At 41.9% G+C, this 22,130-nt stretch overlaps 1 protein-coding gene and 1 long non-coding RNA gene across 3 annotated transcripts in view; one reads left to right on the forward strand and one right to left on the reverse strand.

Moving 5' to 3' along the window:
- Positions 1-17,033, reverse strand: part of soat2 (sterol O-acyltransferase 2) — a 37,072-nt gene extending 20,039 nt beyond the window's left edge. The window contains exons 1-10 of one of the 2 annotated variants that reach the window (XM_029774337.1): positions 16,802-17,029; positions 10,318-10,499; positions 10,141-10,187; positions 9,701-9,852; positions 8,930-8,983; positions 7,915-8,022; positions 6,079-6,361; positions 4,015-4,090; positions 2,855-3,015; positions 2,198-2,327 (exon numbers count right to left, since the gene is read on the reverse strand). In XM_029774337.1, coding sequence (XP_029630197.1) covers positions 2,198-2,327; positions 2,855-3,015; positions 4,015-4,090; positions 6,079-6,361; positions 7,915-8,022; positions 8,930-8,983; positions 9,701-9,852; positions 10,141-10,187; positions 10,318-10,438 — 1,132 coding nt within the window. In that variant the 5' untranslated portion in view covers positions 10,439-10,499; positions 16,802-17,029. Of the gene's footprint in view, positions 1-2,197; positions 2,328-2,854; positions 3,016-4,014; positions 4,091-6,078; positions 6,362-7,914; positions 8,023-8,929; positions 8,984-9,700; positions 9,853-10,140; positions 10,188-10,317; positions 10,500-16,801 lie in introns of both variants that reach the window. The other variant, XM_029774338.1, reaches the window with a different exon arrangement.
- Positions 3,231-3,721, forward strand: LOC115207330 (uncharacterized). The gene is made up of 3 exons (XR_003880984.1): positions 3,231-3,399; positions 3,436-3,603; positions 3,640-3,721. It is a non-coding gene; the product is annotated as an uncharacterized LOC115207330 (long non-coding RNA).
- Positions 17,034-22,130: the final 5,097 nt, after the last annotated feature.

Genomic DNA, 22,130 nt, shown 5'->3' on the forward strand with positions numbered 1-22,130 from the left:
AGCCAAGTTATCATTACTCAGTACTGGTACCCCATGTATATAGCCAAGTTATCATTACTCAGTAATGGTACCCCATGTATATAGCCAAGTTATCATTACTCAGTACTGGTACCCCATGTATATAGCCAAGTTATCATCAACTCAGTACTGGTACCCCATGTATATAGCCAAGTTATCATTACTCAGTACTGGTACCCCATGTATATAGCCAAGTTATCATTACTCAGTACTGGTACCCCATGTATATAGCCAAGTTATCATTACTCAGTACTGGTACCCCATGTATAGAGCTAAGTTATCATCAACTCAGTACTGGTACTCCATGTATATAGCCAAGTTATCATTACTCAGTACTGGTACCCCATGTATATAGCCAAGTTATCATTACTCAGTACTGGTACCCCATGTATAGAGCCAAGTTATCATTACTCAGTACTGGTACCCCATGTATAGAGCCAAGTTATCATTACTCAGTACTGGTACCCCATGTATAGAGCCAAGTTATCATCAACTCAGTACTGGTACCCCATGTATAGAGCCAAGTTATTATTACTCAGTACTGGTACCCCATGTATAGAGCCAAGTTATCATCAACTCAGTACTGGTACTCCATGTATATAGCCAAGTTATCATTACTCAGTACTGGTACCCCATGTATATAGCCAAGTTATCATTACTCAGTACTGGTACCCCATGTATATAGCCAAGTTATCATTACTCAGTACTGGTACCCCATGTATAGAGCCAAGTTATCATCAACTCAGTACTGGTACTCCATGTATATAGCCAAGTTATCATTACTCAGTACTGGTACCCCATGTATATAGCCAAGTTATCATTACTCAGTACTGGTACCCCATGTATAGAGCCAAGTTATCATTACTCAATACTGGTACCCCATGTATAGAGCCAAGTTATCATTACTCAATACTGGTACCCCATGTATAGAGCCAAGTTATCATCAACTCAGTACTGGTACCCCATGTATAGAGCCAAGTTATCATCATCTCAGTACTGGTACCCCATGTATAGAGCCAAGTTATCATTACTCAGTACTGGTACCCCATGTATAGAGCCAAGTTATCATCAACTCAGTACTGGTACCCCATGTATAGAGCCAAGTTATTATTACTCAGTACTGGTACCCCATGTATAGAGCCAAGTTATCATCAACTCAGTACTGGTACCCCATGTATAGAGCCAAGTTATTATTACTCAGTACTGGTACCCCATGTATAGAGCCAAGTTATCATCAACTCAGTACTGGTACCCCATGTATAGAGCCAAGTTATCATCAACTCAGTACTGGTACCCCATGTATAGAGCCAAGTTATCATCAACTCAGTACTGGTACCCCATGTATAGAGCCAAGTTATAGTTACACATTGTTTATTTATCATCACTTTATTATTAAGTGTTTAATTTTCTATTATTTCTCTGTTTTCTTTCTCTCTCCATTGTTGGTAAGGGTCCGTACATATTGTTGGTAAGGGTCCGTACATATTGTTGGTAAGGGTCCGTACATATTGTTGGTAAGGGTCCGTACATATTGTTGGTAAGGGTCCGTACATATTGTTGGTAAGGGTCCGTACATATTTCACTGTTCGTCTAGACCTGTTGTTCACGAAACATGTGACCAATCCATTCAGATTTGACCTTCAACCTCCAGCCTAACAAACTACATTCTGTCCAGTACATTCTGTCTAGTTTCTGTCTAGTACATTCTGGGTCCTACTCCCTGATAAGTTCACATTGGATAAGGTTGCCGTCAAAGATCTTTCCTCCTTAAATAAAGGTTTAAAAAAGTGCAAACACCATCAGGGCACCACAGTTCACTCTGGGTCTCCCGAGTGGCTCAGCAGTCTAAGGCACTGCATCTCAGTGCTAGAGGCGTCACTACAGACAACGTGGTTTGAATCCAGGCTGTATCACAACCGGCTGTGATTGGGAGTCCCGTAGGGCGACGCACGATTGGCCGAGCGTTGTCCGGGGTTTGGCCGGTGTAGGCCGTCATTGTAAATAAGAATTTGTTTTTAACTGACTTGCCTAGTTAAATAAAGGTTAAAAAAAAATCATAAAAATTCAACACTCCCAATTAGAATACAGGCTACATTCTTCTACTGATGTGGCTTGAGATATATATATATATATATATATATATATATATACACACACACACATTTGACTGACGAATTACCTGGAAGTGTAGCATGGAACAAGGCCAGAACCAGTGTTCTGGTGCTGAAAGGCGTGTTGCTGTCATTCATGAAGACAGGGATGCACAGTCTCACCAGGATAAAGTAACCATAGAAAAGACAGCCCAGAATCTGTGTGAAGGACAGGAGGGATACAGGTTGAGGATAAATGCAAAGTCACCCATGGCAAGCCTGGTACCAGATCTGTTTGTGCGGTCTTGCCAATTCCCATGGCTAACCATGGCAGAGGAATCTGTCCAGAGTTCAGAATTATAAAAACAAAAGATACTACACATTATACACAATAATATACTGTACATACTGATAAGATTAAAGATAACAGTTCAATTCTAGTGTAGCTTGGAGATCTGAACGATACTGGTAGGTCAATGACCTGCTACTGGAACAATACTGAGCCACAGGCGACATTCAACACCTCTACCAACAGAGGGCGAATAAGGGGAGTCTCTCCCTTGCTATATAAAGCAAATTGGGCTCTGGAAAAACACTTTACAGTATAAAATCAAATCGATTATTTATTATTAGGCTGAATACGTTCACGGATTCTTTTTTAAAATAGACTAAAACATGAACTGTATATCTACAGCAGACAATACAGACAATCTATCATTAAGATTAGAAGTAGGAAAATAACGCACCTTAGCAAACGTTACGCCAACATAGTTCCATCTAATGTGTGGGTTTCTGGGGTAACACTCTCTGTAGATGAGGGTGGGAGCAAAGAGGAAATAGAGGTAGCTCGAGAACGTTGGGAACCTGGGAACCTCTCCCCTGGGACCCTCTCCCCTGGGACCCTCTCCTGAGAAACACAATGATGTCATTAGTCAGGCAGTATTGTCTGTTGAGGTGATGTCATATATAAGTGATGTCATATCAATATAGGGCTTAGTTTTATCTTGGTCAGGCCACATGGTCAGGAAAAGAATCCTGGCACTAAGGTTCTACTGTATTTGCCACCTCTATAAACACTTTAGACAAGGTTCTGAGGTTCTATATGCCACCTCTATAAACACTTTAGACAAGGTTCTACATGCCATCTCTATAAACACTTTAGACAAGGTTCTGAGGTTCTACATGCCACCTCTATAAACACTTTAGACAAGGTTCTACATGTCACCTCTATAAACACTTTAGACAAGGTTCTGAGGTTCTATATGTCACCTCTATAAACACTTTAGACAAGGTTCTACATGTCTCCTCTATAAACACTTTAGACAAGGTTCTGAGGTTCTATATGTCACCTCTATAAACACTTTAGACAAGGTTCTGAGGTTCTATATGTCACCTCTATAAACACTTTAGACAAGGTTCTACATGTCACCTCTATAAACACTTTAGACAAGGTTCTGAGGTTCTATATGTCACCTCTATAAACACTTTAGACAAGGTTCTACATGTCACCTCTATAAACACTTTAGACAAGGTTCTGAGGTTCTATATGCCACCTCTATAAACACTTTAGACAAGGTTCTGAGGTTCTATATGCCACCTCTATAAACACTTTAGACAAGATTCTGAGGTTCTAAATGTCAACTCTATAAACACTTTAGACAAGATTCTGAGGTTCTAAATGTCAACTCTATAAACACTTTAGACAAGGTTCTGAGGTTCTATATGCCACCTCTATAAACACTTTAGACAAGGTTCTGAGGTTCTGACTCTACAATGACAGTTTGACTCATCGTGGTCAGTTGAATGCACTGAATACCTCCAATATAAATGTAATTGTCATTGGGTGGTAGTTTCTGTGCCATTACATAAATGATGTTATATTACATTACATTATCCTTGTCATTACCTTCCTTTGTCTTGTGTTTTAGGATGACTGGGACATTTTCTCGGATGAAAGAGTAGCTTTTCATCAGGAAACGGATCTGAACAGGGGAGAGAGACAACATGTAAACGTTATACAAGGCAAATGGAGCCAGCTAAGGCAATAAAACAAATCAATCGTGACAAATGAATGACTGTAACTTGTTACATTGACATCCACACCTTAGATGAATCAAGGTATTGGAATAGAATTGTCCTTGTGAGAGTGATTGCCAGACCTGGGTTCAAATAGTTTTTGAAATCTTTCAAATACTTTTAGCCTTTTCTTTAGCCTGCCTGGAGTGCCAGATAAACAGGGCTGATATTTTGTAACTATTCTATTGGTTCCCTTGCACCAGTTAATGTCAGTCAAGTTCAGTTAAATTATTTGAAATGATTTCAAATAGTGTTTGAACCCAGGTTTGGTTACTGCATCCAAAGTCTCATTTGTTCTCCTGCCAATTCTAAAAAGGACTCTATAAAAAAAGATAACAAATGACCAAGCTAGTGGATTTATTAAATCACCCTTTCTTTATTGACAATGTCAGTGTGGAGATAAGGGGAGCAGGGCAGAGATGGGACGAGTCCAATCCAGATAAATATAAACACTGTCACAACAAGCAGCGATGGGACGTGTCCAATCCAGATAAATATAAACACTGTCACAACAAGCAGCGATGGGACGTGTCCAAACAGGATCAGTTCTCTACTTTGACTCGTATAATATGAGATGTTGTTGATGCTCGTGTCTATATTCATCACTGTCTTTACCTAGTTACTAAACTTTCCACTATCAGACAGATCTCCACCATACACCCCTATCAGACAGATCTCCACCATACACCCCTATCAGACAGATCTCCACCACACACCCCTATCAGACAGATCTCCACCATACACCCCTATCAGACAGATCTCCACCATACACCCCTATCAGACAGATCTCCACCACACACCCCTATCAGACAGATCTCCACCATACACCACTATCAGACAGATCTCCACCACACACCCCTATCAGACAGATCTCCACCACACACCACTATCAGACAGATCTCCACCACACACCACTATCAGACAGATCTCCACCACACACCCCTATCAGACAGATCTCCACCATACACCCCTATCAGACAGATCTCCACCACACACCCCTATCAGACAGATCTCCACCATACACCACTATCAGACAGATCTCCACCATACACCACTATCAGACAGATCTCCACCACACACCCCTATCAGACAGATCTCCACCACACACCACTATCAGACAGATCTCCACCACACACCACTATCAGACAGATCTCCACCATACACCCCTATCAGACAGATCTCCACCACACACCACTATCAGACAGATCTCCACCATACACCACTATCAGACAGATCTCCACCATACACCCCTATCAGACAGATCTCCACCACACACCCCTATCAGACAGATCTCCACCATACACCACTATCAGACAGATCTCCACCACACACCCCTATCAGACAGATCTCCACCATACACCACTATCAGACAGATCTCCACCATACACCACTATCAGACAGATCTCCACCATACACCACTATCAGACAGATCTCCACCATACACCACTATCAGACAGATCTCCACCATACACCACTATCAGACAGATCTCCACCATACACCCCTATCAGACAGATCTCCACCATACACCCCTATCAGACAGATCTCCACCATACACCACTATCAGACAGATCTCCACCACACAGCACTATCAGACAGATCTCCACCACACACCCCTATCAGACAGATCTCCACCACACACCCCTATCAGACAGATCTCCACCATACACCACTATCAGACAGATCTCCACCACACACCACTATCAGACAGATCTCCACCACACACCCCTATCAGACAGATCTCCACCATACACCCCTATCAGACAGATCTCCACCACACACCACTATCAGACAGATCTCCACCACACACCACTGCAGGTACACACATCCATCCGTACCTCTTCGAGTAATTCCAAATGATATAGTGTTGACTTTACTATACAATGTTATCCATACCTGTTCCAGTATGATGATGAATCGTGAGGCTGGAGGCAGCTGGTAGTGAAAGACCACGTATATAGGAAGAACCCCCAGTACAGCGGCCTGTAAGGCGGAGAGCACCAGCCCAGCGCCCACCGACAGTACCCCCTGTACCGGGCTGCGATGGTAGAGAGTCCCCCAGAGAGCCAGGGCATAGTAGGGCACGGCCAACGTGTAGCTGAACATCAACAGCCAGGCCAAAGCTACTATATGTAGTTTCCCAAAGGCATAGGACAACAGGTCAAACTCCAGCACCAGTCTGGGGATAGAATTGAATAGAATATATATTGAAATGTAATATAATGGATGCTTCAAAAACCTTAGTAAAGTCTGAAGCTTATCGTATGCTTCCCAGTCTGTGATTGGTCAATAGTACTACTCCTAGTTAGGAGCGGGAACATGAAGTGTTTGTTGTCATTCCACAAGAGATGCTAAGTTTTTTATGCATTTTTTTTTAACTTGAGATATACTACACCAAACATCTTAGAGGTAAAATTGCCAGATTAAGACCTCCTCGGTAAAAAAACGTAAACAACTATTGACAGATTTCTTGATTTATCTTAGATTAATTCAGACTATTTTGAGGAAGTGTTTCTGGCTATGATGTCGCTACAGTGGCTCAAGAGGGACAAACAACAGTAATATTGCTGTGTTTCAAGCGAAGGTCTTTAGGGAGTATGCGATCACAGGCGGTCGTTTCGACCTAGACGAGTTCTGCTAGGAGCAAACCCAACCTGTGTATGCGGACGCCTTTACCATTCTTGAAAAGTAACACTAAAAGTGTGTGCGGTGTGTCAGAGTTTCCTTGGAAACTCAGCAGCAGAAACTTCCTGAAGGTAGAATGGAACTGTCTAGGCAGGCAGGTGGTGAGGTGGCATGAAGGGAGACAGAGGAAGATAGAAGGATGAAGGGAGACAGAAGATGAGAGGAGGAGGAGGAGGAGAATGAAGGGAGACAGAGAAATAGGGCAGGAGGATGGATTAAGGGAGACAGCATCATCCCGAATACCCTAGACCAACTCCAATTTACATACAGCCCCAACAGATCCACAATCTCAATCGCACTCCACACTGCCCTTTCCCACCTGGACAAAAGGAACAACTATGTGAGAATGCTATTTATTGACTACAGCTCAGCGTTCAACACCATAGTGCCGGGGCATGCTCATCACTATGCTAAGGACCCTGGGACTAAACACCTCCCTCTGTAACTGGATCCTGGACTTACTGATGGGCCGCCCCCAGGTGGTGAGGGTAGGTTATTTACACTGCTGCTACTCTGTTTATTATCTATACATAGTCACTTTACCTACATGTACAAATTACCTTGACTAACCTGTACCCCCACACATTGACTCGGTACTGGTAACCCCTGTGTATAGTCTCGTTATTGTTATTTTATTGTGTTACTTTTTATTATTTTTGACTTTAGTTCCTTTGGTAATTATTTTCTTAACTCGATTTCTTGAACTGCATTGTTGGTTAAGGGTTTGTAAGTAAGCATTTCACGGTAAGATCTACACCTGTTGTATTTGGCGCATGTGACAAATAAAGTTCGATTTGATTTGATTTAATATATGAAACTTACTCCTTAGCCTGTGTCCCCGATTGCGTCAACGAATAGCTAGGTGTTTGCGTGACGCGACCGGTAAGACGCTTCGGGAGGGCGGTCACACGTGCTTGCAAGGCAGCGGTCCTGTGTTTGAGCCTCGGTGTGAGCTAAATCAGGAGAAAGGGCAACTCGCTAAGCAAGCAGCGTGACGTCATTTCCGTACGCACGCACCCACACACACATGCAAACACACACACACACCTGCCCTGGTCGATGTAGTCCACAGCCAGTGTACTGATGATGAAGAGGAAGAGCACTGAGATGAACATGTGGTAGATGGTCCGAATGTGGTTGATCTCAAACAGATCACTGTGGAGGAACACACACAGTATTCATCTAACTAGCATATACAGTATTACATTATTCTGCTCAAACAAACACACACAGTATTCATCTAACTATCATATACAGTATTACATTATTCTGCTCAAACAAACAAACACAGGACACTAGACAGGCAATGAATGTTTTGTCCAGTAGAGAGGATGTACTGTCCATACGACACCATTGATTGATTGATACAATGGTGTTGCATGATAGCACAATATTGTGTCGTGTGAACAGTACATCCTCTCTAGTGGAACGTGTACAAAACATTAAGTTCATGTCTAGTGTCCTGTGTTTGAGCCGTTTGAGATTAATCCCATCATACAATGGTGTTGCATGATAGATAAGCTTACTTAGAGTACACACACTAGGTAAACTTAAACTAGAGGTACAATAAACTAATCCACAATGACAAGGTAAAGAGGATTCATATGTAAATAGACGATGGACCTACATTATAATATATCTAATGGATCAGGACCAGTCCCACTCATAACTGAATAGAATGAACTAACTCCTAAACGTCTGTTTAAATCAATTCAATGAACTAACTCCAGAATGTTTATGTTTAAATCAATTAAATGAACTAACTCCTAAACGTCTGTTTAAATCAATTCAATGAACTAACTCCTAAACGTCTGTTTAAATCAATTCAATGAACTAACTCCTAAACGTCTGTTTAAATCAATTCAATGAACTAACTCCTAAACGTCTGTTTAAATCAATTCAATGAACTAACTCCTAAACGTCTGTTTAAATCAATTCAATGAACTAACTCCTAAACGTCTGTTTAAATCAATTCAATTAACTAACTCCTAAACGTCTGTTTAAATCAATTCAATTAACTAACTCCGGAATGTTTATGTTTAAATCAATTAAATGTACTAACTCCAGAATGGAACGTCTGTCCATAAATACTTTTCCATCCTTTTCCGTGTGGGTTCTGAAATGAATAAAGAAGTTGAAATCAACATGAGAAGATCAACAGCTATAGTCACTTTCATACAAACATCTACAGGTACCTTCATGGACATAGCAGGGAGTTGACTAGGAGAAACTGGGCCCTACCTCACACACAGATTCTAAACTGTGTGTTGTCATCCATACAGTATGGTACAGTACAGTATAGTACAGTATAGTATAGTACAGTATGGTACAGTATAGTATAGTACAGTATGGTACAGTACAGTATAGTACAGTACAGTATAGTACAGTATAGTATAGTACAGTATAGTACAGTGTAGTGTAGTACAGTATAGTACAGTACAGTGCAGTGTAGTACATTACAGTATAGTACAGTACAGTGCAGTGTAGTACATTACAGTATAGTACAGTACAGTGCAGTGTAGTACATTACAGTATAGTATAGTACATTACAGTACAGTATAGTACAGTGCAGTGTAGTACATTACAGTATAGTACAGTACAGTATAGTACATTACAGTGCAGTATAGTACATTACAGTATAGTACAGTACAGTATAGTACATTACAGTACAGTATAGTACAGTATAGTACAGTACAGTGTAGTGTAGTACATTACAGTATAGTATAGTACATTACAGTACAGTATAGTACATTACAGTGTAGTACATTACAGTGTAGTACATTACAGTACAGTACATTACAGTATAGTGCAGCATTATCAAAGCTGTCCTAACCTGTGTGAGTTGTCGTTGTTGTTAGTGGTGGTGACGTGGTTGTTGCCATGGTTCCCGTTCTGTGTGAATGTCTGGACAGATTCAGTCAGGGCTTTGTCTAGCAGGTCACTAAGTTGCACCTGAATCTGGTCCAGCACCTTACTCTTTATTCGCTGCACAGGACACACACACACACACACACACACACACAGGACACACAGGACACACACACACACAGGACACACACACACACACACACACACACACACACACACACACACACACACACACACACACACACACACACACACACACACACACACACACAGGACACACACACACACACACACACACACACACACACACAGAGCATAGTTTGATAGGTTAGCACATACAGACAGAGTACTTTACTTTGCTTGATAAGTGACATCTAGGTGCAATAGAGACCTCAGTGTACTGACCTCCACGTGCCTCTTCCACTGTATCAAATCCTCAGCATGCTTCTCCGCTGCATACAGAAATAAACAGTTACGGTAGCTAGCCTACTGTAATATCTATTACATACAGGATGTGATCAATCTGTGATGATGATGATGATGATGATGATACGGAGGCCTCTGCGTTGACTAACTCCTCACCATGGTTAGTGACCTCACCACTGGAGACGGCGCTGTTGGCGTTGTTAACGCTTCGGTGCACCAATCTGGTGGCTGTCTCTGTGGCCGTGGTGTCTCCAAGTCTGTTGCTGTCTGTCGCCATGGCACCTCTGGGTCAAGACGCAGGGATGGGTTCTGTACAGGTATCGCCCTGCTGGAGGAACCTGTTGGAGAAACACGTTAGAATAGAACATTTGTATGGATGAAGACGGCACCTGTTACAGTCCCAACCCATTGACTATAATCTCCTATAGCTTTTAATAAAGTGTAGTACACAAATATAAACACCCTTGTACTTGTAGCCTGCGAATCTTGTGAAAATAAAAAGTTAAAAACCCTTATCTAAAGCATAAATAACCAGAAAGAGAAGATAAAGATATAGGGACAGGTCCTACGGGATCCTATATCTAGCAGTTCTGTACTGTAGTAATCAACATTTTAAAATGAATAGATTTTGTAGACAGTTTAATTATTTCGACCTCCCCTACTGTTCATTGTAAGAGGAAGTGTCAGCTCTAATATAGTCTTTTAGCTATAATGGGGTATGTTAGCAACTGGATTACTTTTGCTGTTGTAATGCTATTCTACACATTTTTCCATTGAGCTGCGATTTTTTTGGGGGGGGGGCTTATTTGGCATGGAGATGAGAGACAATTTTGTATTTTATAAAGCTAATGTGCTCTGAATGGCAATTCATTTTTTCTTTTGTATTTTTTTTTCTTTTAACTGTCTAGCTTTTATTTTATTGTTATTTCTCAAAGATGGTATTATTAAACCATATACAGTGTTTATATATATATAGTTCAATATTATTAAACCATATACAGTATATATATAGTTCAATATCCTTTCTGTATGCTTTCTATCTGGTGTTGATCATAAGTCGACACTGAAACTGTCCTTCCATCACGAAAACAACCATTAGACGGCCCTGTAATTAGCTCCAATGACTGTAATTTCCTCCATGTTAAAGGGATAGTTAGACATTTTGGCAATGAAGCCATTTATCTACTTCTCCAGAGTCGGATGAACAGGAACAGCTAGCATGCTAACTGTTCCTGTAGACTTCTAGTCATTGCGCTAACGCTAGTAAGTATTAGCTCCTGAAACTACCTCTAACTTCCTTCGTACTGGACGAAGAGACATAAAAATTGCATCCACAATGGTATTCTGTTGTAACTAGCGATATTCATAAAATAATAATTTTTCACCCCAAAAAATCCCAAACTAATATAAACTGCAGACACCCTGCAGTAACTCTGTGGACCCATAGGGAGATGGTAGAGGGAGATGGTAGAGGAAAGAGAGATGGTAGAGGGAGATGGTAGAGGGAGATGGTAGAGGGAGATGGTAGAGGAAAGAGAGATGGTAGAGGGAGATGGTAGAGGGAGATGGTAGAGGGAGATGGTAGAGGGAGATGGTAGAGGGAGATGGTAGAGGGAGATGGTAGAGGAAAGAGAGATGGGAGAGGAAAGGGAGATGGTAGAGGGAGATGGTAGAGGGAGATGGGAGAGGAAAGGGAGATGGTAGAGGGAGATGGTAGAGGAAAGGGAGATGGTAGAGGGAGATGGTAGAGGGAGATGGTAGAGGGAGATGGTAGAGGGAGATGGTAGAGGGAGATGGTAGAGGGAGATGGTAGAGGGAGATGGTAGAGGGAAAGAGAGATGGGAGAGGAAAGGGAGATGGTAGAGGGAGATGGTAGAGGGAGATGGGAGATGGTAGAGGGAGAGGGAGATGGTAGAGGAAAGGGAGATGGTAGAGGGAGATGGTAGAGGGAGATGGTAGAGGGAGATGGTAGAGGAAAGGGAGATGGTAGAGGGAGATGGTAGAGGGAGATGGTAGAGGAAAGGGAGATGGGAGAGGAAAGGGAGATGGTAGAGGGAGATGGGAGAGGGAGATGGGAGATGGTAGAGGGAGATGGTAGAGGAAAGGGAGATGGTAGAGGAAAGGGAGATGGTAGAGGGAGATGGTAGAGGGAGATGGTAGAGGGAGATGGGAGATGGTAGAGGGAGATGGTAGAGGAGATGGTAGAGGGAGATGGGAGAGGGAGATGGTAGAGGGAGATGGGAGATGGTAGAGGGAGATGGTAGAGGAGATGGTAGAGGGAGATGGGAGAGGGAGATGGGAGAGGAAAGGGAGATGGTAGAGGAAAGGGAGATGGTAGAGGGAGATGGTAGAGGGAGATGGGAGATGGTAGAGGGAGATGGGAGATGGTAGAGGGAGATGGTAGAGGGAGATGGTAGAGGGAGATGGGAGAGGGAGATGGTAGAGGGAGATGGGAGATGGTAGAGGGAGATGGTAGAGGGAGATGGTAGAGGGAGATGGGAGAGGGAGATGGGAGAGGAAAGGGAGATGGTAGAGGAAAGGGAGATGGGAGAGGAAAGGGAGATGGTAGAGGAAAGGGAGATGGTAGAGGGAGATGGTAGAGGGAGATGGGAGAGGAAAGGGAGATGGGAGAGGAAAGATTCAAAGGTTTCTTTTCAGAGGGACCGTGCTCCTCATCCCTTTCCTTTGAGGCCCTGTACTGTCTGGACTATCTATATGGGGGATTGGACTTGTACATAGTTGAGCTCTGTCTTAAGATATGATGATCAGCCTCTGCAGTACAGTAGGGGAGAAAGATACAGAGGGTCTGTCATGACCAATAGTAACCTCAGTTTCACTCTCTATCTCTCTGTTTCTGTCTCTATCGGAGGAAAGATACAGAGGGTCTGTTGTCATGACCAACAGTAACCTCATCGTTCCTTATCCTTCCATTTCTGTTGACCCATTAACTCCCTGTACGGTATGTTCATGGAAGGGTTTGATTTGTAAATAGCACATGAGCTCTGTCTAAAGATATGCTGACAACAGGATTGGAAGAGGGAGATGGTGAACAACCTGTCCATTGTCATTCCAACGGCCCACTGGACAAAAACAAGCCACATACCCTTACAAGTGGTAGCACACGTTTGTTTATCTGTCGTGTTTGATCAGTGTCAGGGTTTACCAGAGGTTATCATCTTGTGTGTTTCCTGCTTTCATTCTCTCCTTCCCTCTCTCTCTCCTCTCTCCCCCATCTCTCTCTCTCTCCCCTCTCTCTCTCCCCCTCTCTCTCTCCCTTTCTCTCCTCTCTCCCCCATCTCTCTCTCTCTCCCCTCTCTCTCTCCCCATCTCTCTCTCCCTTCTCTCTCTCTCCCCCTCTCTCTCCCCCTTTCTCTCTCTCCTCTCTATTTCCCTCCCTCCCCGTCCCTCTCTCCCACCGATGCAATCATTTACTCAATGATTATTTACATGTGAGTAGAGGCTGTTCTTTCATTTTGAACTAATGACAGAATCTGCTGATATGACATTGTAAAGGTCGAAGACATTAAAGTCCAAGGGTTCTATTCAGTCTGTATCGCTGAAGTGTTACACATTCCGCGATAAAAATGTAAAGGTAATTTACAGTTGTGCCGACATAAGCAGCGTTTACCGTGAATGCAGGCTCCGCTAAAGTGGGAACATTGCCTTTTAAATTTAAATCTTGCTGTAAAACTGAACTTCCGCTATGCGCATTGAATATAGTGTGAAATAGAAGACAGCAATGAAACATGCTTATGGTCACGTTGGAATTAAATGAAGAGAAGTGTTTAACTCTTTCTCTAAATATTCTGTACTTGTTGAGTCAATGCCCAGTTAAGTCGAGTCAATGCCCAGTTGAGTCGAGTCAATGCCCAGTCGAGTCAATGCCCAGTTAAGTTGAGTCAATGCCCAGTTAAGTTGAGTCAATGCCCAGTTAAGTTGAGTCAATGCCCAGTTAAGTTGAGTCAATGCCCAGTTAAGTTGAGTCAATGCCCAGTTAAGTTGAGTCAATGCCCAGTTAAGTTGAGTCAATGCCCAGTTGAGTTGAGTCAATGCCCAGTTAAGTTGAGTCAATGCCCAGTTAAGTTGAGTCAATGCCCAGTTAGGTTGAGTCAATGCCCAGTTAAGTTGAGTCAAAGCCCAGTTGAGTTGAGTCAATGCCCAGTTGAGTTGAATCAATGCCCAGTTAAGTTGAGTCAATGCCCAGTTAAGTTGAATCAATGCCCAGTTAAGTTGAGTCAATGCCCAGTTAAGTTGAGTCAATGCCCAGTTAAGTTGAATCAATGCCCAGTTAAGTTGAATCAATGCCCAGTTAAGTTGAGTCAATGCCCAGTTGAGTCGAGCCAATGCCCAGTTGAGTCGAGTCAATGCCCAGTTGAGTCGAGTCAATGCCCAGTTGAGTCGAGTCAATGCCCAGTTGAGTCGAGTCAATGCCCAGTTGAGTCGAGTCAATGCCCAGTTGAGTCGAGTCAATGCCCAGTTGAGTCGAGTCAATGCCCAGTTGAGTCGAGCCAATGCCCAGTTGAGTCGAGCCAATGCCCAGTTGAGTCGAGTCAATGCCCAGTTGAGTCGAGTCAATGCCCAGTTGAGTTGAGTCAATGCCCAGAACTAGAAGACACAGTAGAAACATTGATGGCCTGTGTCTTTAATACAGTACATTTAGGTGTATTTGTCATTAGACAGTACAGTAGCATCCATCCTTCTCTGATTGAACTCAAACTACCATCAGACTGTAGCAAATCGTACCGCTAAGATCTTGGCCGTCTCTGTCCCTCACCGTAGAGTACTGAAGGTTTGGGATTTTCTGTCATCCAGGCCTACGTCCTGTTATTGCTTTATGTTATTAGATTATCTACCCGAGCTGGAAATGAATAAATGACTCAGCAATTTATATTAACAAGCACCATGTACCTGCTTACCTGTTTCTCAGTCATGTTGTCCTTTCACATACATAGAAGATCTAGAATGAGCTCTGTGATCTCTAAATTAATCTCTGATCTCTGTGATCTCCAAGGTCATCTCTGATATCTCTGATCTCTAAGGCAGGGGCGGAAATCCCGGGGGGGACGGGGGGGACACGACCCCCCCATCCTGGGAAAAATATGATTTGTCCCCCCCAATATATCACTGAAACATAACTATGTAATTTAAATAATATTAATAATACGCAATGAAAGCAATTGTGCTGATTATAGACACTTAATAGCGCGTTTTTAATTTCAAAAGATTGCAACCCCCCCACCCTTTGCCTCACAATGGTTTGATCCACTGCCAGTTCCTTAACTTGCTAGGTAACAGAGAGGTCGTATCTACTGTCTGAAAGGCACTCAATGCACGTAACTGACGTGAGGTTAATCCAGTCAATCGCGCACACACACTAGCTGAATATGCAGAGCTAGCGCGCAAATATTAACTATTAAGCTAGCTAGTACCTATTCCATTTATGTGGCGTCGTCAAAGATGGAATCAGCATGCAGATGATGTAAGTTAGTGCTTCAAAGTCCCTGTGATAAGGTTAGCGATAAACTGAAATCCAAACTGAACAGAACTACACTCTCTTCTACCATTGTCTTAAATATATTTAATGGTATCGTTGCAAAAGCTAAATTGTCGCAAGTGAACTTTTATTAATTTATTTTATTTCACCTTTATTTAACCCGGGTAGCAAAGATTATAGCAAACACCACTGAAACTGAATTGGTGCTCGCTAGCTTTGCAAATTCAGCTATTGTTGGAAGCCAGCCAATATGAAACAAACTATTAAAATTACAAAAGGTTGCAGCATATGTTGTGTAAATGGTGAACTCATACAGCTGTCAACTCTTGTCATTTTAATCCGTTTCACATTTGCTAGCTACCTTTTAGATCGAAGCCCAAATAGAATGATTGAAGATGATAGAAGCCCATCTCCTACTGTAAATAACCTACACACTGTGTGTGTAGCCAGCCAGCCAGCCAGGTAGAAAAATGGCAGAAAAATAAAAGACGGACATCAGAGTATTTTTAAATGCACCAAAACGCATAGTAAGAACCCTAGTAGCCTAATATCTCAAAGACTAGTTGATAAAATGTTCATAAGAAAGAAATGAAATTCTAATGGAAATGTTTCACAATGATGTCATTAGGCAGAGCAGGCAACAGATGGCACACAGACAGCAGAGTTGGGGACAGATATGCAGGGACAGACTGGCCGAGACAGGGAGTCTCAGGTAAGTCTTTGTTTGGCAACATTATGAAAGGTTCTCAATTTTTTTAACTTTTTTGACAATTTCATGTAATTGTCCCCTCCAAAGTTGATATCAGATTTTCGCCAATGTTCTAAGGTCATCCTCTGATCTCTCTGATCTCTGAGGTCATCTCTGATCTCTAAGGTCATCTCTGATCTCTGATCCCTGAGGTCATCTCTGATCTCTCTGATCTCTAAGGTCATCTCTGATCTCTCTGACCTCTAAGGTCATCTTTGATCTCTAAGGTCATCTCTGATCAAGCTAAAACCCAAGCGGGATTCCACCAGAGCCATATATAAATATACAGTAAATAATAATATACACTGGGGTCACAGCCAAATAAACATAGCTCTAGATACTGTAAATAACATACATTATATTGGGTTCAATTTACAATGACATTGTAGGTTACTCACAGTGTTCTGGTCTCAGGTTCAGGTCTCCCCTGATACAGACAGGCTCCAGGGAGTGATCCTCAGGGAGAAGCAGTGTCGCTGAGTAACTCGCTGGTGTGTGTGTGAGTCGTGTGTGAACTGTGTCCCTCTCTTACATCAGCTGAAAGGTTGATCTTTGCCCGGCTTGGCTGAGGACCTACCCTTCTCCTGTAGTCACCTGGCTGGCTAGCTGGCCGGCTAGTATATCTAGACCAGAGCTGTATAAGGGTCCACAATGAGACCTGTATATCTAGAACAGAGCTGTATAATCCACTGGTTCTGTGTGTGTGTGTGTGTGTGTGTGTGTGTGTGTGTGTGTGTGTGTGTGTGTGTGTGTGTGTGTGTGTGTGTGTGTGTGTGTGTGTGTGTGTGTGTGTGTGTGTGTGTGTGTGTGTGTGTGTGTGTGTGTTCGGAGGAAGATGACTGGACAAGTTTTTACAGTACTAAGGAATTATCATCCCATGTATTTTCCCTCTATCTGTTTTCTGCTGTAGTGTCTTTGACCCCGTTGTTATGGCTCCTTTAATGACCCTTTAATGACCTTTCTTTTCTCCTAGCTCTACATTCCATGGAGAACTATATTACTATTATCTATTCTGATCAGTGGTCTATTCAATTCTAGATCATTTTTAAACATAAAATATACATCTTTACTGTACATTACATGAGTTATATATTGGCTATTAAATGGTTGATGAGCTGTTACATTGTAACTTAATTACACGGATCTGTTTCCTCTTTATACGTGATGTCATATCCTACAGCTTTAAAAACAACGCTATTGGTAGTAATAAAACAAGGAGGCCTGACTGTCATGATGCGGATCATTTTTATGGTAAGACATTACAATAACACGTTTGTTGTTTCTCAGCAGCTACAGGCATGTACTGCATGCACTATCCAGCACACCACAAACAAACTAACAAAACAAACAAAGGCCCGTATATTGATACGTTGTTTTCTTTTTTTCTTTAGTTTATTACTACTGTACACTGTATTTTAGAATAATACCACGGTGTACTACAGTCCCCATAATGCATCAGGGATAGGACTAGAACATCTTCAGATTGGTTACAAATCAGACAGACAGACAGACAGACAGACAGACAGACAGACAGACTCACACTCAGTTTCATTCTCAACATCATCATCCTCAACATCTTCATCAACATCTTCATCAACATCACCTTCATCCTCAACATCATCTTCATCATCATCGTTATCAACATCATCATCATCATCCCACATTCCACATGTAGTGCAGAGTGCAGAGATCCCAGCCACTATCTATCAGTGATGTGTAGTCATGGATACCATAGGAAGCCAGGCTTCCCCAAAATATTTGACCAATAAAAAACATTTAAATGTATCTTTCATCTCTCTCTCTGTGTTCTCATCATTTTTCGTCAATTCGCAAGTGGCTGAATCTCACCGGAGAAATCATCATAGCGCGAGGAACAACGCCCCTCTGTGTAGTCCATGTATCTGACGCTGTCTGGAACAAAAGAGTATGAAGTGTTGCCGCCGTAGCATTTGACTGATTGATGCCAGCAAGCATTTGGCCTTCCTTGATAAAAAAAAAAAAAATAATAATAATAATTAGCCAATCAGCGTTAAGCTGAGCTGAACTGTGGGATGTTCTGGTGCAGCAACCCCCCCCCCCCCCCCCAAAAAGGAGGTCACTTTGGATTTGGCTTCACGCCAATCAAATCACATCCTAAGAAAAAAGTCATTTTTGTTTCTGGCCTACTTGTGTTGATGTCCTGCAGTAGCTAGCTTGCTAAATCAGCCCTTTCCTAAGCCATGGATGGAGATGGGGATTTAGACTTGTGGTTTTGACTTAAATCTCTCTACAGGCCAATGATTATGATGGCGATTCTGATCTAACCATGAATTAATATATTGTACCACTGGCCTGAGACAATGGAAGTTCAAGATGTAGCCTAGTAGGCTCACATTAACTAACTAGCTAACTAGCTAACTAAGCTGGCTCATTGTTGCCCATGCGAGGAAGTTAGCATTCTAGCTAGGTAGCCTATGACAATAACAACTTAAAGAGTACTGTATGACAGAGCCATTGACTGTTTTGCCAAACATATAAGAAAGGAGGATGGCATTGGAGTTCAACTAAGCATATATAGCCTTGTTGATTTGATGTGAATGTTTCAGTTGAAATGGTGCTGTAATAGCGGCGTCAATACTCTCGTTGTCTTTGTGCTGACTTGCGGTAACTCAGTGGTTCTAAATCAGTAGTTGTTTAGTAAAACTGTCGAAAACATTAACTTGTTGGACCATGTTCCAGGTCATGTAACTGTTTGTGACATGCAATATTTGCTTTGTGGACTTCACCGGACAGATGTTGCTCTCCGGGTTTTGTGATGAAACAAACGTACAGTACCAGCCAAAAGTTTGAACACACCTACTTATTCAAAGGTTTTTTTCTTTATTTTTTACAATTTTCTACATTGTAGAATAATAGTGAAGACATCAAAATGATGAAATAACACATATGGAATCATGTAGTAACCAGAAAAGTGTTAAACAAATCAAAATATGTTATATTTTAGATTCTCAAAGTAGCCATCCTTTGCCTTGATGACAGCTTTGCAAACTCGTGGCATTCTCTCAACCAGTTTCATGAGTTAGTCACTTGGAATGCATTTAAATTAACAGGTGTGCCTTGTTAAAAGTTAAATATTGGAATTTATTTCCATCTTAATGCGTTTGAGCCAATCAGTTGTGTTGGCCCTATTTGGTAAAAGACCAAGTCCATATTATGGCAAGAACAGCTCAAATAAGCAAAGAGAAATGACAGACCGTCATTGCTTTAAGATATGAAGGTCAGTCAATGCGGAGTAACATTTCAAGAACTTTGAAAGTTTCTTCAAGCGCAGTCACAAAAAACATCAGGCGCTATGATGAAACTGGCTCTCATGAGGACCGCCACAGGAAAGGAAGACCCAGAGTTACCTCTGCTGCAGAGGATAAGTTCATTACATTTAACTGCACCTCAGACTGCAGCTCAAATAAATGCTTCACAAATATCAAACTCAACTGTTCTGAAACCGCAGGAATCGGGCCTTCATGGTTGAATTGTTGCAAAGAAACCACTACTAAAAGGACACCAATAATAATAAGAGACCGGTGGAAATCTGTCCTTTGGTCTGATGAGTCCATATTTAAGGTTTTTGGTTCCAACTGCCGTGTCTCTGTGAGATGCTGTGTGGGTGAACGGATGATCTCTGCATGTGTATTTCCCTCCGTGAAGCATGGAGGAGGAGGTGTTATGGTGTGGGGGTGATTTGCTGGTGACACTGTCAGTGATTTATTTAGAATTCAAGGCACACTTAACTAGCATGGCTACCACAGCATTCTGCAGCGATACGCCATCCCATCTGGTCTGTGCTTAATGGGACTATCATTTGTTTTTCAACAGGACAATGACCCAATACACCTCCAGGCTGTGTAAGGGCTATTTGACAAAGAAGGAGAGTGATGGAGTGCTGCATCAGCTGACCTGGCCTCCACAATCACCCGACCTCAACTCATTTGAGATGGTTTGGGATGAGTTGGACCACAGAGTGAAGTAAAAGCAGCCAACAAGTGCTCAGCATATGTGGGAACTCCTTCAAGACTTTTGGAAAAGCATTCCAAGTGAAGTTGGTTGAGAGAATGCCAAGAGTGTTTAAAGCTGTCATCAAGGCAAAAGGTGGCTACTTTGAAGAATCTCAAATATAAAATATATTTTGATTTGTTTAACACTTTTTGGTTACTACATTATTTCATGTGTTATTTCATAGTTTTGATATAGTCACTATTATTCTACAATGTAGAAAATAATAAAACAAATAAAGAAAAACCCATGAATGAGTAGGTGTGTCCAAACTTTTGACTGGTACTGTATATTTAGTTGAATTTATTCCGCCACTGTGAGACTGTTGTCTTTTTGTTGTCATGGTCTTATTGTATATCATTGTGGAGAATGACCTAATGGGTTATAGAGAAATGATCACAATGTAGGTTTTAATACGGATTTTTTTACTGGCTTAGCTTGTCCAGTGATTTTACCCACACACCGCTACTGCTATCTATAGGCCGTCTATAGGCTGAGCGCAAACAAAAATAAGTTGTTTACACAAGGTAAAGCGCACAATGCATTGTTGTTCAGCCTCATGGCAGTTTAAAGGGGGTGTTGGTTTTGTATACAGGGTTCAGAGGAGTCACAGAGCAAGCGAGAATGGACCTGGTAGTTACGACCCTGGTGGTTACGACCCTGGTGGTTACGACCCTGGTGGTTACGACCCTGGTGGTTACGACCCTGGTGGTTACGACCCTGGTGGTTACGACCCTGGTGGTTACGACCCTGGTAGTTGTAACACAGGAAATAAAACAAATATTCAAAACTCCTTGCACACAGAACACCCAGCTGGTGATGGTGATGTAACTGAGTAGAACAATCCTTCAACATCAGACTGACAACATTACCTACTGTACATCCTTCTCCCTGGTAGTTCAAACCCTAACATACACACGCTCACGTGAAGCCTTCCCTGGCCCTCTTGTCTTGACTGGCTGATCAGAAGGGATCTCACTGGGAGGCAGTGATTCTGTGTGTCTGTGTGTGGGTGTGATCAGGAGGTGGCTTTGGGGAAAGTTCAGATGGATAGTCTTCGATACCTGTACCTCTGTGTTTTAAGAATGGCAGGTTTACACATGCCATGCATCTCATTCTGTTTCTCTGTTTCTCACTACCAGTCTGCAACTAAAGTGTCTTCTGATATATCCAGAAGTATTCAACAGTAATACAAACAATTAGTTGATAAATAGTACATGACAAATACATTATCCATGTGCAAATCAGGGTAAACATATATATATAACATTATATAGAATATTAACAACAAAAACACAACTTGCAATAAATAATACATATATATTTAAATACACAAAATAATACATAGCATAAATAATCTTTCAAAACGGAAATAAACTGTATAAAAATAGTTGCTACATAATACCTAAAATGTAGTATTTTTCCCCAATAATATTTTCCATTCTGTGTTACTGAATGTAACTGACCACTGGACAGACCACAACAGAACAGACATTTTGAGATGAAGGTATATAGAACTCGGCAACCCATGTAGATACAGTCAGACCTGGTTTCAAATACTATTTGAAATCTTTTAAATATTTATTTTAATTCGCATCAAGGCCATCATAACAGGCACACTGGACCCACTCCAGTTGACCATTTCCATCGCTATTCACCTGGCCCTAACACATCTGGACAAGAGGAACACCTATGTGA

This window comes from Salmo trutta, chromosome 14, assembly GCF_901001165.1.
Source record: "Salmo trutta chromosome 14, fSalTru1.1, whole genome shotgun sequence".
In the NCBI taxonomy this organism is placed as follows: domain Eukaryota; kingdom Metazoa; phylum Chordata; class Actinopteri; order Salmoniformes; family Salmonidae; genus Salmo; species Salmo trutta.